The sequence below is a fragment of the Anneissia japonica genome, unplaced genomic scaffold (assembly GCF_011630105.1).
Source record: "Anneissia japonica isolate Jap-2015-1 unplaced genomic scaffold, ASM1163010v1 scaffold287757_len172727_cov147, whole genome shotgun sequence".
Lineage (NCBI taxonomy): Eukaryota > Metazoa > Echinodermata > Crinoidea > Comatulida > Comatulidae > Anneissia > Anneissia japonica.
In genome coordinates, this window is record NW_022727904.1 from 12,258 (window position 1) to 29,193 (window position 16,936).

General features: G+C 33.0%; 1 protein-coding gene across 2 annotated transcripts in view; it reads right to left on the bottom strand.

The window, feature by feature from the left end:
• Positions 1–363: 363 nt before the first annotated feature.
• The window catches only part of LOC117113946 (transmembrane channel-like protein 7), a 45,055-nt gene continuing 28,482 nt past the window's right edge, over positions 364–16,936 (bottom strand). For both annotated transcript variants that reach the window (XM_033257458.1, XM_033257459.1), the window contains exons 8-17: positions 16,392–16,539; positions 14,833–14,994; positions 10,341–10,510; positions 10,103–10,223; positions 8,162–8,259; positions 6,678–6,785; positions 4,773–4,979; positions 4,349–4,504; positions 3,399–3,477; positions 364–2,055 (exon numbers count right to left, since the gene is read on the bottom strand). In XM_033257458.1, the coding sequence (XP_033113349.1) occupies positions 1,852–2,055; positions 3,399–3,477; positions 4,349–4,504; positions 4,773–4,979; positions 6,678–6,785; positions 8,162–8,259; positions 10,103–10,223; positions 10,341–10,510; positions 14,833–14,994; positions 16,392–16,539 (1,453 nt within the window). In that variant the 3' untranslated portion in view covers positions 364–1,851. The remainder of the gene's footprint in view (positions 2,056–3,398; positions 3,478–4,348; positions 4,505–4,772; positions 4,980–6,677; positions 6,786–8,161; positions 8,260–10,102; positions 10,224–10,340; positions 10,511–14,832; positions 14,995–16,391; positions 16,540–16,936) is intronic.

Consider the following 16,936-nt stretch of genomic DNA (forward strand, 5'->3'; position numbering starts at 1 on the left):
GAGAGCCAACAACGCCCATTGAGAGCGTAAAAAAACGATACCCCCTACACAGCTAGTGTAGGACACCAACTAATGCTTGTATGTGTTTTATTACCCAGTACTCCACCGTGCACGGTCGGTTTGTCTGTTTATCTGCTCTCCACAAGATACTGTACTTTTGTTTTCTGCTTACTGAGTTTATAGCGGGCGTACTTCTACAGCGCTGCGCAGCGCTGCACTGGGTAATAAAAAGAATATACAACTGTTAGTGGGCGTCCTACACAGGCGTGACGTTTTTACAAACGGGACTTTGTTCTCTTGTTCTATTTATACTCTTTGATTAAATATAGATTAAAAAAATATATATATGAATTTACACAAATCAAAAGTGATATAGTATTTAATTAATTGTTGTACATTTAAGTACATACTATATTATGAGTATTAGATATTAATTTCATGTGGACAGGCATGTTGTACACATTGAGAACAAAATTTTCCAAAACTGTAAAAAACTAATTTGATTTCAAGACGATTGATTATTTTTCAGTTTTGATAAACCATGTACATTATAGTGACCTTGATTTAAGGGCTGTCTTGACTATCAAATTTTATTTTACAAAAACATATGGCCATGATGACATCACGTCATGACCATATATAGACAAATCCTGACTATATTGGGCCATACATTTTTTTTTTTCCAAAGAAAATTTGTTGTTGCAGACTTTTTGTGTGGTATAAAATACAAAGTGATTGACAACCAATTCAAGCTTCCAAAATCTACGTTGATTGTGTTAGACATTGTGTTTGATTGTGTTAGAGACTCTAATGTGTTTACAAAACTAAAAAACGAGAATCTTTTATTGAGCTGTGACCATTTGTGTACAATATTACTAGACCAGCTACTCACAAATACAACAAATGAAAGGGATGTTACAGTTTACAGATAAGAAATCTTAAGTAACTTGTAAATAAATTGTATGGAAAATATGAAAGACTGTTGAAAAAAATAAATAAGTACATTTATTTCACTATAAATTAAGAATGAGCAAAACTCATCACTAAAACAGAAATATATCAATTCTTAATTGTAGAACAAAACAAATGTAAAATGTATATCAAAAGCAAAATGCAACTCAACTATTGTAAAAAACTAGTCCAAGATATTAAAAGTAAACTATGTTTAAAAAAAACTATAACCTGACAAAAAAAGTCCCTGAAAAACATTGCACAATGTTCATATACGGTGGTACTTTTTAAAAGTGCTATAATATGTGTTCTAAATTTAGCAGAAATGAAAAAAAAAATGTTTTTGTGCTACACAAAAATCTACTTTCTATTTAAATTAGGAAAATTACAGGAAGACAGATAATTTCGAGTGTTTTTAAAAATGAAGTGAAATTCGAAAAGCATTGTTCAAAACAGTCATAATAAATATTTTTTAGAATAATGGAAAACATTTTAAAAATCTATCAATCTTTTCATATTCGAGAGATTGATGCAGAAGTTGTGATTCAGGGTCTCATTTTCCTAGGCACCAACATCAACCTTGTCAGGATATTAAAGTAGCAGTGTTAAAGAACAAAAAGAATAGGACCCTTGCCAACCCCTTGGTTAGGCATCAGTGCAGTCTGATCATGCCTTCAGAAAGGCATAGTGGCGTATGGTGCTCGATGATTGGGTGAGCTGGCTCAAAAAATAAGATGATTTGAGGTTAATTTTTTAACTGGCTTCGAACAGTTTCAATGGGGGTTGACTATTAAGGGTACAAATATTTGTTTTGGGGAGTTATCTCCACCCATGTACTCCTTAAATGCGCCACAGGAATGACATACATGTGGCCAGGTTCTGCTGTTTGGCATTTGTAGCCTAAGCATTAGGTATGTTGGGATGACTGCTAAGCTCATTATCAGGACCACCTTTCTCCCAAGCACCGGATGGCGATTTAGGCGGCGTTCTATGACGGGCTGCAATCTTGTCTTGCTTTTCTTGTTGTGCCTTACGGTGACCTCCCTTGATGCCTGGGTCAAGCTTGTTGAGTCTCATTAACAGAAAATGTTTGTCTCGTCCTTCCTATGAAATTATTGAAATCATATGATCAAAAATAATTTGAAGAAATGGAAATAAATGTTATTACGGAATTAAAGTGGTTTATTGCAGAAAACACATCATCAAAGCATAAAAAAAGTATAAATGCACAAATAAATGGCCTTGTTAAATAAAAATGTTTATGCAAATAAATACAATTGGATACAATGTGGATGAAAACACACCTGGACACTTGTGTGCAGACAGCAATGGGCCAAAGTCCTCCACAAGTCACAAATATCTCTCAAAAATCAAGACAACCTCCCACATTCCCGAAAGAAATTTGTAAAAATCTCCCAGTAACTACACCTCACGTGAATTCATTATATTCACATGTTTTTATTACTGTGTTGCCTCCCGGAAGTCAGCTACTGATGGGTATCACGACATGCAACAAAATAAAATTAGATGTGCTAGGAAAAATAATTTAACCAGATCTCTCAGAAGCAGCTTCTTCGAACTTAGGACTCCTGAGATACACACACCCACACACACCTCCTTCCACACTTCCCAACACACACATGTACAAACAAGGAAATGTGAAGTAACCCAGCAAAAACACACACAACTTTTTAAATACTGCCATTAACAGGGTGTATATGGTTCCTGCTGTGCAGAAGTCATGAATCTCCATGGCTATCAATGCTGTAGCCAACTACAGGGACAGTTGGGACTGTCCCACATAATTGTTCTATTGTGTCCACAAAGAATGGGTCCACATGGTTTCATGGTTATGTTTCTTAATTATTTTTTTTCATGTTTTATGCGCTATATAAGACGTTATTATTACTATTATTTTAAAAATGGGTCCAGATTTCTCATATTTTATGTAAAATGGATCAACTTTTAAGAAAATGGGTCGAGATTTCTCATATTTTGCATAAAATGGGTCAATTTTTAAGAAAATTGGTACAGGTTATCCATATTTTTGCAGTAAAATGAGACAATTGTTATGAAAATGAGTCCACATTATTTGAATTTACACGTACAATGGGTCCATCCTGATATTGTCCCACACAGTTTGAAAATCCTGGCTACAGCATTGATGGCTATCACCAGTTTAGTCGACTGAGCTAATCTGATCTCTGAGAGAATCTCCATGACTTGAAATACATTCAGTAACTACTGCCAGATTAGCTATGATGCTCTGTGCATCTGCATGGGTTTTACGTTTCAAGTTTGGCTATTAACTAGGCTATTATAGTAAGCTTTTCTCTTTCAGTGATGTGTAAGAAGTTTTGGATGGGTCATATAAGCTAAAAGCTTACCAACCGACCCAAAAACATCAAGCAAGCAATCAAGCAAGCAAGTAGAATATCAGCACTCACCATGATAAGCTGGTCTTTCAAAAGGACAATCATCTCCCTGTGAGCGGATGCTATTGCATGGTAATAATATAAAATCAAACTATAAAAAAAAAAAAAAAAAAAAAAAAAAATTATGAAAATTAGGTAATATATAGCTTGTGCAGTTATATTCGCACTCCTAGAAATTTGGCAGGCATAATGTTGGTCGGAATTCGTGTTACAGAATTATTGGTACATTAGATTTCAAACCCATTTGAAATTTCCCTGTGTCTGTCCCCATGGAACGAAATCTGGAAATCAGCTACTTTTAATATTTAATATTTTTGAATTTTAATATAATCGATCCAGAGATCTACATTTTTAAATTTTTTGTATACATCAAATATTATTTGACAGAAACATGTGACATATGTCTCGAATAGGTAGGAAATCAAGCGATCAACACTTCTTTGGAAAACCCTGTCCCGAATATCATATAGGCCTATTACTTGAGAAAAACATTTGACATTTCTAAATTTGGTCATGATGAAATTACATAATGACCTTAAATAGGTACATCATGACTATATATGGGCATACAACACATAGGCAAGTCGGGGGCTGCAGCCTACAGCCATAACATACATGCTGGTTCGACTGGCACGCTTGCCTCTTGCTCTGGAGGGGGGCAAGTCTTCTTGGATAGGGACTAAAAACCATAGGCAAAGTGAACACAATTGGCTTTATGTGCATTATAAAGAACTCTATACACCTTTAGAGATGAGTAGGGGGGTTACTCTGGTTTACTGGTCCATCTCACAGCTCCTGCCATTATCCAACACGAAAATACACTGTCATGCGATCTGTACTAGAATGTTCAATAGTGCTTGTCTGTTATGAAACAAATGTATTTTTATTACCATTTTCATATGCTGTGTGCATGAACTAATACACATCTCACAATTGCAAAACACAGTGTAATTTCAACTCACCATAAGACAATAGTAAAAGGAACGATGAACGCTACCGAGCCGATGAATTGCGTTACCTTCCGGACAACCAACGGCCAACCATCCACGGTATTCACTAAAGAATCCCACATCGAATCAAGGTCACGAAATGGACCACATCCTCTAGAGGGCAGCACCCTGTTAGAAAAAAAAAACATATTCAGGTAAACTATCTCATATTGATCGAAAGACATAATGTACTTGTAAATTGTATTTTGTGGAATGATGTGAACTCGAAGATATTAAGCACCTCTATACAGCTGATACAGTACTCGCGGACCACACCCATACGCAAGTGAGCGAGGTTGTGAATTATGGGTTATTCTCCTACCATTACCTTAATGATTTTATTTTATTGGACTTTCATCGAGAAATATAATTTTAATATTAATTCAATTCAACTTACTTGACCATCGAGTAACCGACAGGAATCACGCACAGCATAAAAGTTATCAGCAGTATTACCATGAAAAAATTGCCCGAACGAGAGGCACGGTACGGACGATTCGATGGGATCATGTTGTACAATAAACTCCATTTCTTCAGGTAGAAAAAGATGATGCATTTGAGAAGACAGATGGAGGGAAGGAGAGGAGAATAAAACGAACCAACCCTGAAGGAAAAAAAAAAAAATTCATATCAGAACCTTATTAAACTTGAAATATAAAATTAAATATTTTGAATGTTTTACTTTAAGTACAAATTTTTTTCAAACATTAAAGTTACTCTATTTAATTTCTTTAATGTGAAAGGTCGCGTCCCGACAAATACCTAAGCTTATGTTGCTTATAAATATAATTGTGTGGGGTGTGATTCATTAACTTATTTGGTGAAACCAATAAACATCTAACAACACAAGTGAAAAAGCAACTGACACGGGACAAATCTTCACATATTTACCAACATCTTGATTAGTCTAAACACTGCCGTGCTTTATCAGGCTCCAATTGTTTCAGTGTTTTAGACTCTGCCCACAGTAAATATCAGCTTAAGATCAAGGAGGCCCTCTATATTTATTGGGAACGACCTAACTTAAACAAACAGCTGGCACATCTTAATATTATCATAACACTTTTAGTTGCCTCATTCATTCATTCTGTCTTCACATTGGTCCAAACTGCATAACCTCATTATTTTATAACTCCTCAGCTAAATATAAGCTTAGCAGTAATTACTCTCACTTGACAATTGAAACATACATGTTTTATATTTATCAAATGCATTGCTGCATTTGTACTATTAGTACAAAATAAGCTTTAGGACAGAATACATTTTTCTCACCAATTTAACAGATGCAATAAAATTACTGTATTACAATATTTTGATAAAAGTTCACCAGTTAAGTCATTATTCTTGTTTTGTTTTGTTTTGTTTTGTGTCGTACGACTCTCGTATGATGCTGTCTGTTAATTGTCATTGGCATTATGAACTCTTTGTCATTCAAAATGATCCATTGCGTGTCCTTGCAGTCTTGGTCAGGTGATTACCCGGCTTTATATTCAAAATCAATACAAAATGCATTTAATATTTGTGGAGGCATGAATTGCATTTTAAACTGAATGATTCAATTTTAAAAAGGAGCAAGGGTTGATCAGAAAGTTTTAGTTATACCCTTAAGTACCGTCTTAACTTGAAGAACAAGAAAGCGCCAAAATCAAATGGTACTACTAAAATGTCACTACTAAAATGTCACAAGCACTTTCACCCTGAGCCAGCTGCATCTCTACAGGAAATGGGGGAAAAGTTTACAATCCCAAGGTGCCGCCGAATAATAACAAAAAATGATTTTCATGCACTACTGCATTACACAAATAATGAATGTTTATGAGTACAATGGGAAGAATATTTTCATGAGTTGAAATACCGACTGTTCCATTCGATGAGGCGGAGTCGAGTTGAATGGAACAGTCAAGCTTTCAACGAATGAAAATATTCTTTCCATTGCATGAATAAAAAAACATTCAATATTTGTTTTATAAACACACCTTAAATAGATTCTTGTCATTTGATACTCTGAATGGAGATTATTTTAGTTTGATATTTTCTGAAAAACATCTACCCTTTTTCGAAATGGAACAGTCAAGCATCTTTTTAACCAATTTAAAGTTTGTATTAGGTTGAAGACGTACAATGGAAAAAAAAATAAACGGGTGGTAAAACAATGCACAGATGGAAATAAAAAGGCATGGTCCATGGAACTAAATTTCCATGAGTGACGAAGTGGGGTAAATAACCAATGTCACATGATATGAAATCCACCAATCAAATGACAGGGATCTATTGTGTTAACAAAAAAAATAAATATTCTTACCAACAAATAGCCTGGGAGTACACAATAGCGAGTACATTCTTTGGAATTTCAAATTCCATCTGACCAAGTGCTTTGGCTAAACCAAAATGGAAGTATTTTGCTGCCAGTCTGCAATGACAAAAAAAACCCAATAAGTTTCATGATTAACCTTGTCATAAAACAATTTCATAAGAATAAAATAATGAAAACTGATAACAATAAATAAAAATTGTGCACAGGTATCCATAAAAGATGGTCATAGCACACAAGGATGACCATAGAAAAATAACAATAATGATGGTAGGAAAGAACATATAGTGATTAAAATTGAAAGCGGCCTAAAAAACAAAAGATCTAATGAAGTAATGTATAGGTAATTACGCTAGATGTCTGATCATTATGAATAGCAACAATCATCAGTGACAAAAACATGCAAATTAACATTTTAACATATTCATATTTTCTATATTAGGAAAGCTTTAAAATGATGGGTCATTTAATGATGCTAAAGTTATAAATAAAATGATTACAGTGTCTCTGTACTAAAGCATAAAATAACAGAGAACCTTGAAAAAAGGGATATCAATAGGTACTTTTATGATCTTTCCCCTTTTTTGTGTGTTTTAATTTTTTGTCTTTGTATCTGTTAAAAGGGACCGTGAAGACAAGCCTAGGCTTCTAAACTGGTCCCTCGCCATAGTATTGTATGTTTTCTTTTTTCTGTTGCTCATGGTGAAATAAATGTCACATTGATTGATTGATTGATTGATTGATTTATTTAGTTTGCAAAAGTCCAAAAAAATCCAAAAAAGAAGTACATCTCGATATGGGAATATGGGATTCCTTCTCAAAAATAAGTCCCCACCCCCCCCCCCCCCTCCTTCTTTAGTTTGAAAAAGTAATCCAGAAAAGAAGTACATCTCGAAAAGAAACCCATGGGCTTCTAATCAAGATCATAAGAGCTTCCTTTGAGATAGTACTTACATTCAGACCGACATTCCTTGATTATTTTGACAGCGTGTCAGTATCAATATTTTTTTTTTTAAATTTTACTAGCATGGTTAAAATTTAACAAAACATTAAACAGAATTTTAGAATTTCATAGTTGAAAAATGTTGTATAGTAAAAAATTCTGAAATTTACAGCATTCATTAAGAAAAAGAATCCTCCTATTTAGTTTGCAAAAGTAATCTGAAAAAGAAGCCATCTCGAAAAAGAGGCCCATTTTGAAAAGAGGCCCATCTCGAAAAGAAGCCAATCCAAGGGTCCTATAAGAAGCCCAGGAGTTAGTTCTATTCGAGGTTTGTACGGCACTGTCACATTCTAATACTAATCACTTAGTTTAACAATAATCAACTGTATGGTGGTTTTTGGATGGCAAGCATCCAGTGTTTGTAGTATTTTATATCGACTCACAAATAAATAAGACAATCAACATAAAAATGGTTTGCTGCCCTCTATAGCTGACAAACTTTTTCTTTATAATATATTTGATTAAAACCTACTTTCTTGGAAACTCCCAAAACACGACTACTCCAACAACAGCAACAAAATCAGTAATACACAGTTTGTAAAACTGCTGGCCAATATACGTCTCCCAGCACTGAAATATAAAGGAAATCAAAGCCAATGATGGAAAAATTACATAAAAATTACAATGACATGGAAAATATCTGGATTAAGCATAATATTAAGACACAGGTTAGACTGATACATAGATTAGACATATAAATGGATTAAAATGTTCTATGGATTGGACTACAACATGAAATCAGACTAAAATATGGATTATACTAATACAAGGAAAACAACATGGATTGGACTAAGACATACAATTACCGTCATAATGTTTCAAAATCGTGCAAGTTTGTTGATTGTGTTTCCCATGGTGTTTATAAGTGTTAAGTTTGCCATTTTTGTTAATGATTTTAACACTGTTCTGAATTTGTTGGCACCTTTTTGTATGGATTTTATTATTTTAACTCTAATTAATTAATTTGTTACTTCTTTTGTTTGTATGTGAACTATGATGCTATTTTATGTGATGCAAGATTTTATATTTAATGGATTTTATGTATTTTATTGTATGTATACTGTTGTTTTTTCTCCTATGGAAGCGAATAAATTGAAATAACTATAACACATGAATTAGACTATACATGGAAAACAATAACGCATAGATTATACTAATACATGGAAAACAATAATGCACGGATTAGACTAATACATAGAAAACAATAATGCAACACATTCCTGATGAAGACATAATTAATGTCGAAATATTGAATCCCGACATGATGGCGTGCATTTCGATACTTGGCGTATGTATTATACTATCCAATAATACATGGATTAGACGAATACATGGAAAACAATAACGCATGGATTAGACTAATGCATGGCAAACAATAATGCACGGATTAGACTAATACATAGAAAACAATAATGCAACACATTCCTGATGATGACATAATTAATGTTGAATATTAAATCCCGACATAATGGCGTGCATTTCGGTACTTGGCGTATGTATTATATTATCCAATAATACATGGATTAGATGAATACATGGAAAACAATAACGCAAGGATTAGACTAATACATGGAAAACAATAATGCAACACATTCCTGATGATGACATAATTAATGTTGAAATATTGAATCCCGACATAATGGCGTGCATTTTGATACTTGGAGTATGTATTATATTATCCAATAATACATGGATTAGACGAATACATGGAAAACAATAACACATGGATTAGACTAATACATGGAAAACAATAATGCACGGATTAGACTAATACATAGAAAACAATAATGCAACACATTCCTGATGATGAAATAATTAATGTCGAAATATTGAATCCCGACATGATGGCGTGCATTTCGATACTTGGCGTATGTATTATACTATCCAATAATACATGGATTAGACTAATACATGGAAAACAATAACGCATGGATTAGACTAATACATGGAAAACAATAATCCACGGATTAGACTAATACATAGACAACAATAATGCAACACATTCCAGATGATGACATAATTAATGTCGAAATATTTAATCCTGACATGATGGCGTGCATTTCGATACTTGGCGTATGTATTATACTATCCAATAATACATGGATTAGACGAATACATGGAAAACAATAACGCATAGATTATACTAATACATGGAAAACAATAATGCACGGATTAGACTAATACATAGAAAACAATAATGCAACACATTCCTGATGATGACATAATTAATGTCGAAATATTGAATCCCGACATGATGGCGTGCATTTCGATACTTGGCGTATGTATTATACTATCCAATAATACATGGATTATACTAATACATGGAAAACAATAATGCACGGATTAGACTAATACACGGAAAACAATAATGCACGGATTAGACTAATACATGGACTATTGTATAGTAGCTTACTCTTAATCCACTGCTTGAGCAAAACGAGCAGGTATCATCTTTTTCGTTGTCTTCACAAATAATTTGAGGGTAGTATGAAGCAATAAGCACAGCCAATGAAGCCAGACGCAACAACACAGTTCTGAGAGGCAAAAGCAAAAGCACAGTAACAATAAAATGCGCAAGACAGCAAAATACTACCAAATTAAAAAAGGATGTCGAAGTCTAAGAAAGCATTTAATAAACAACTTTTTCTTACCTTGATAGAGTAAGGTTGATCTCAAATTGTGGGCTGTACTCCTCAAAGCGAACGAGAACATTGAAGATCATGGGAATAATAGCGTTGAGCAAGGTGATGACAATGGAAGGCAGGTAGCTGATGAGTAATGATGCAAAGCTGTTGCTGGTCACTGCAGACTCATTCTCATTCTAAATTGAGAAAATAAAAGTCTGTCCAATATGACAAGTACATGTGATCTGCCCATATATGGATATAATAGGATACCATCATGGCCATATATGAATGTGATGACATCATAATTGTCATAAAAGGGTTATGATAATGGAAGGCAGGTAGCTGAAGAGCAATGATGCAAGACTGTTGCTGGTCATTGCAGACTCGTTTGCATTCTAAATTGAGAAAATAAAACTATCCAATATGACAAATATATGATTGATATGCCCATATATGGTACAATAGAATAATACCATTGCCATATATGGATGTGATGACATCACAATTGTCATATATTGGTTATAACAATGAAAGGCAGGTAGCTGATGAGCAAAGATGCAAGGCTGTTGCTGGTCACTGCACTCATTCGCATTCTAAATTGAGAAAATAAAACTCTATCCAATTTGATCAAATACATGTGATCTGCCCATATATGGGTATGATAGGATATCATCATGGCCATATATAGAAGTGGATATCCTCCCTCGGGAAAGTTTTTATTCCTGGAAATGAGCTTTCCCAACTTCAGCCACCCATTAAACATAAAAGTAACAAGCATTTTGCACACAACAGATAATGTTATAAATATAAAAAAGCCCAAAACAATTGAAAGAATTCATAACAATTCAATTTTGCAAATTAACAGGATTTCTTGAAGACTACAAAAATAGTTTAAGATTAATAATGAATGAATTTATTGAATTATTATGGTTTATATACATAATTAAATAAAAATGAATGGATATTTAGAACCAATTATCACTTTAACAGATTAAATAAAGACTACCTATCAGATTAAATTATTTATTCATAGTTAATTTTATTCTTCGTTCCCATGCCTTCACATATCTGTGGCCTGTATCATCATTGTTTATTCTGAATTATTTACTATCATACTGCCTTTGATCAGTATCTCTCGTTATCTAAATTACTAAATGCCATTTTCTATGACATGGTGGTAGATTTGTCCATGGAGGTTTCTGTCTTATAATATTAAATAAGTACTGATTTATAATCAAAACTGCTTAAAAGGTAATTGGCAAAGACCTTAAACCCTACATTATTATTGAGAAGGAGATCACTTGAAAAAGCTCAACGCACGCAGCGCTGTGCAATTGGGCCTAGAACAAAGCTGCCGCAGCGCATGAAGAACGTTGCCTTTGTAGTCTAATGTGTTCCCTGCCACCAAATGCTAGTTTACCATAAAATTGAACATGGCGAAATGGAGAGCACCCTTTTTCTTAATACGCACTACTTACAGTTAATCACTATGGCTGTGCAAGTGTTTCCACTTTGAAGCTAATACATTTACCTTTCAAAAAATACCAAATATATTAAAATTTTCTACAAAATAGAGTTTTGAATTTTATGAAACATTTACATGAACTTTAGAAGTATGGTATATGGGCAGTTCCACCGAAAGGTCAACCTCGTCATCAAATTTTCATATTTACCGCACCTACCCAAGTGAGGTGTCATTTTGAAGCTCATCAAAAATAATAATATAATATAACTTAACTTAATAATTTAATTTGGTGTTCAATGTGTTCCATATGTGTTTGATCCAATGACCGGGGTAGTAATTTGAAGCGCTTAGAGGCTTTGTTAAGGCATTAAGCGCTATATATGAATGATATATTATTATTATTATTATTATACTATATACTTCCTGGTACACACAATTTTACATGAATTTTTATATACATTATATATAATTATTGGGTTTGAAGTTAAGAGTATCAAATTTATGCATTTAAAAAAAAACATGTAAATTGACACATAACTGTTTAAAACAAGTTAAACACTTTATTTATGATGAATTACTATTTTATATCAAAGTGTACTAAAAAAAATATCTGCCAGACAATAAAAAAAAGAAAAATAATCGTAAGAGTTTGCATTAATTCAATTTTAATTAGAGTAATGTACCACTAAACATCTTGTATACAGCGTGGAAACTAAAAATCTACTAATGCACTTTCTCAGAGAGAATCTTTATCAACTTTTACCATAACCATGACAACTATCTGCCCTCTAGCTTTTATAATTCATGAGTAATGTTCTAAAAATAGCCGGTTATGGACGTACGCAGAGAAAATGACTTTTTCAAACATACATTTAACATTATAAAATCTCTGTGAGAATTTTTTAGTTGATTAAAGAATGTTACAATATGAGGCTTGCTATTCCAAAAATCAGTGACCAAAATATGAAAATTGACTTTTTAATATTCTTATTCTCCACACTATACTGTAAGCTTTAAAATGATGGGTCATAATGGAATCGATTTTATTATTGCCAAAGTTATGAGTAAAAGTATTATGACTTCCCTGTACTTAAGTATACAATACTGCAATATTCTTATGATACACTCAGTTTAATACAGTAAATAATATTGCTGGTTTTGTGATGGCAAGAGTCCCTTGGCTTATGAAGTGGAGTTGTTTTTTGGTCGTGAGAAAAGGTCCTGCTGTGACAGGAATTGTACCTAGGACCGTGGGATGAGAACACATTAACCACTAAGCTATTCAACTCCATTTCCAATTTTATTAATAATTTAAATTATATTAGAGACTTTTATTCCAAACTCTACCATATTTCAAAAGATAATGAATAGCATATTGTACCCTGTGTATTATTCACAACACGTTTTATTTAATTTCATACTTTTTCATATTTCACAATATCCGACAACTCATGTAGCTATGTATAGTTCATTGATATTCATATTGTATATGAATAGTTAATGAACTATACATAGTTTATTGATATTCATTGATATTCATATTGTATTTTATATATATTGCTGTTTTACATTATAAGCATCTTCTTATTCATGGAGTAAAGAGCATCTCAATTTAATTAGAAAGGCATTGATAAGAAATTTTGAAGAAATTATATTTTCATTTTCGTATTATTGCATTATTCACATGATTTAAAATACTTTGGTCATTATTTTGAGCTCCAAATTTCAGCTCTAATTTCCAAGCGGTTTTTAAGTTATGACCTTTTGAAATTTAGGTACCACGCCCCCTTTTTCATGCCAGAAATGGCTCCTTTAACTTGTACGGTTTTTACGAAGCTATATCTCTGGAAATAACGAAGATAAAAAGTTGGAAATTATTACATAGACTGAAATTTGGCCCCTTTTCAAGAATTACCATTCAAATTCAGGTAGAATATTTCATTAGAATGTTATATTCCCCCCAACATCCCACGATGCATTGAGAGAAAATTATTTTTTTGCCTTTTCGCAGGGCTGTATCTTATCATTCTTTTAAGTAAGGAAGTCCAAATTAAACCTATGATGAATGTTCTCATATTACTACATATAAAAGTTTGCAAAGTAAGTATAGCAATACTGAAGGTATGATAGTGTCCCCAAAATGGTTGCAGGACCATTGACCCTGAAAATACCCACTACTTTGACTGGATGTTAACATGGAAACTTGATTTTAATTATGAAATTTATACCAGTACACAGATACACACATCATCTAGAAAGTTTAAACTTTGTTTCTCAACTCCTTATGTATGAACTGATTTTTTTAAAAATAGACAAATTTTAATGTATTCTTAATATCAGGTCAAAGTTCAAGTCACAAATACTGACTTATTTGTGATTTGAACTTTGACCTGATATCTATAATACACTACACACAAATAAAGAGGAAAATCGACTTGCCCAAACTAGAACCCTTGTCCAATGTAAAATACTTGTAGAATGTTTTTGATAACTTAATCATGAAATTAGGACATGGACTACAAATTGTTTTACAGGAAAAGCCGTATATCAAATAATAGTAGAACCTCTCCATTGGACACTCCTATTAAGGGGAATACTTTCTTGGGCAGCAAACAAGGGGAATCTTTTAACACTACACCCAAACCCTATCAGGGTATACCCCTAAACAAATTTACACTTTTTGGTCCTGAAGGTGTCCCCTGAATAGGGGTTCTACTGTAATACTATATAGTAGTAAATTTATCTCTTTACAACAAAATCTTACATGTATACAGTAACAGGGATTTCATAAACCACCATATAAAATTGTATTTTACAAAATGGTTGGGATACTCTATTGAATACAATGTAGTAGTTGCCATGTAGCTTAATTGTTAAGATCCTTGCCTTCCAATCCCAGTGACAGTAATGAGACTTAGTTTATAGAGCATCGCATTATTTTCATTTATTATGAGGGCCCTGAATATCAGCTTTACCTTGAAGAGTAAGCTGGAAGTATCACCCTCTATAAATATGATATAAAAAAAAGAAAAGAAAAAGAGAGCCACTTACCAGGACAGCCAACTCGGATGTAAAATAGATGAGATAGCCAGCACCTCCTAAAATCACCAGCACAAAGAAGTTGACGATGAAACGAACAATGACCAGACCAATTTTCTTGCCAATGGTTCTTGACTGGCGCTTGAGGATCAATCGCTCTTCCTCAAGGACACTCTACAAATGATATACATAGAAAAAAGAACAATATTAACACGTTGGCTGCCAGCAATGGGTATACTCGTCACACAGGGTGTTCCTCAGGGTGCCAGAGACGACTATACTTCTCAAAATCGGGGTAACATTCTAGCATTTATTACTTCTTTGTTATACATTGTAGAACCAGAGACTTAACGGCTTGTAGTTCGGGGAATATACACCTACACGATAATGTGCGAATGACATATGAGGCAGGTTGAGGCAAAATGGCTCAGTTGTAGCAAAAACTGAAATTCAAGTTATTGGTATTTTCAGATACCTGAGTATGTGATCTTTAAAATGAGGGGTCATTCATTCAAATTGGACATTTCAAGCCTAAGTTATTGGAAAGTGAAAGTACATTACTTTTAGTTTCAAGATAAACATGATTTTGAGTAATTGACTTTGAAAGTTATTTGTGCATACATTGTTTAATAGAATGAACTATCAAAATAATGTTAAATAAACAATTTGTTGACCACTTCCAGAGCTAATATTTTGGGACATGATTAATAAGACATTAAGCTGTTGATCTATAGCGAAAAACAAATTTGGATTTTTAGGAAATATTTTGAGCTCAATACTGGACTGTGCAACAACTTAACCATTTCGCCACGACATGCCTCATATGTATGTTTGTCGTGTTATGTTGCCGGCAATACACTTGAGTAGCACAAATGGGGGCGTCCTTTGAACATATACCAACCCGTGTAAAAAGCTGACAAGAAAACTAGCATCTGGTATAGTCAATAAAAAGTCCTGTCACAGTGCCATATTTGGGCCTAAAGTAAGTATTCTAAAAATATAAAACACTGATCAAAAAATGTACATGAATAACCATTACTTATCTGATGTTTATTTATTGAAAATAATTTTTTTAAAAAGTAATTTAATTATTTTATAATTTCAATTATCTATTTTCTAATTTCAATTACCTTGACCTTTCACTTTTTACATTTTTTTTTAAACTAATATTTTTATATAATAGCTAATCTTGTACTTAAGTTTAGTTTTCTGGGGTTCCAGACTTTTGTCATGGTGACTTTGTTGCTTTTTGGGCCCCAGGGCACATGTATAAATAAATAAATCATATGAGATAAAAATAAATAAATGAGATTAAATCAATATTTTAAAAAATTAACCTTATAATATCTTGTTGAAATCACTACTGCTCTCCAACAGGTAAATTCTTCATTATGAGTCATACATGTTAGAATTTAATATTATTTCAAAATAAATAAAGAAATAAGCAATCATAACAAGCCTTATTTTTTATCAACTTATATAATTTCATCAATGTCTCCATTCCATTTCAGTGTTGGTGAGTAAACATGATGAATAAATGATGTAGGAAGTATTCATGAACGATGACTTACGGTAAGGTCATAGTGGATGCTACTGTGCTTAAGGTAAGCATTGTTTGTGTCATTCAATGAGCAATCCCAACTGCCAAACACTTTGTTGCAATACTTGTAGTAACGGTCTTCCTGATTGGCTAAATTTTCCTTGAAGCCTCTACCAGTGCTGTTGAAGGGAAGTGATTGGTAAAATATGATTAATAATAAGTCGTATTATTATTTACTTTATTAGGCAAGACTTTTTTATACCTTGTTTTTGTGAACCCACCACCCGCAAATAATGATTTTGAATAAGAATAAAATTTAATTTTTCGCCAATTAGCGCACACGCCACTATGAAAAAACAGAGATTATTACATACGCCGATGCCTTGAATTTGCCAAAAATAAAGATGTATATATATTCCTAATTATATAAAATAAGCAATTAACCATCCCATTACTAGACTTTTAACATTCACTAATAAAATTTATTTTTATTTTCTCCTCCGTTTACAGTCTGTCTCTTATACACATCTAGATGTGTATAAGAGACAGTTTCAAGCCTAAGTTATTGGAAACTAA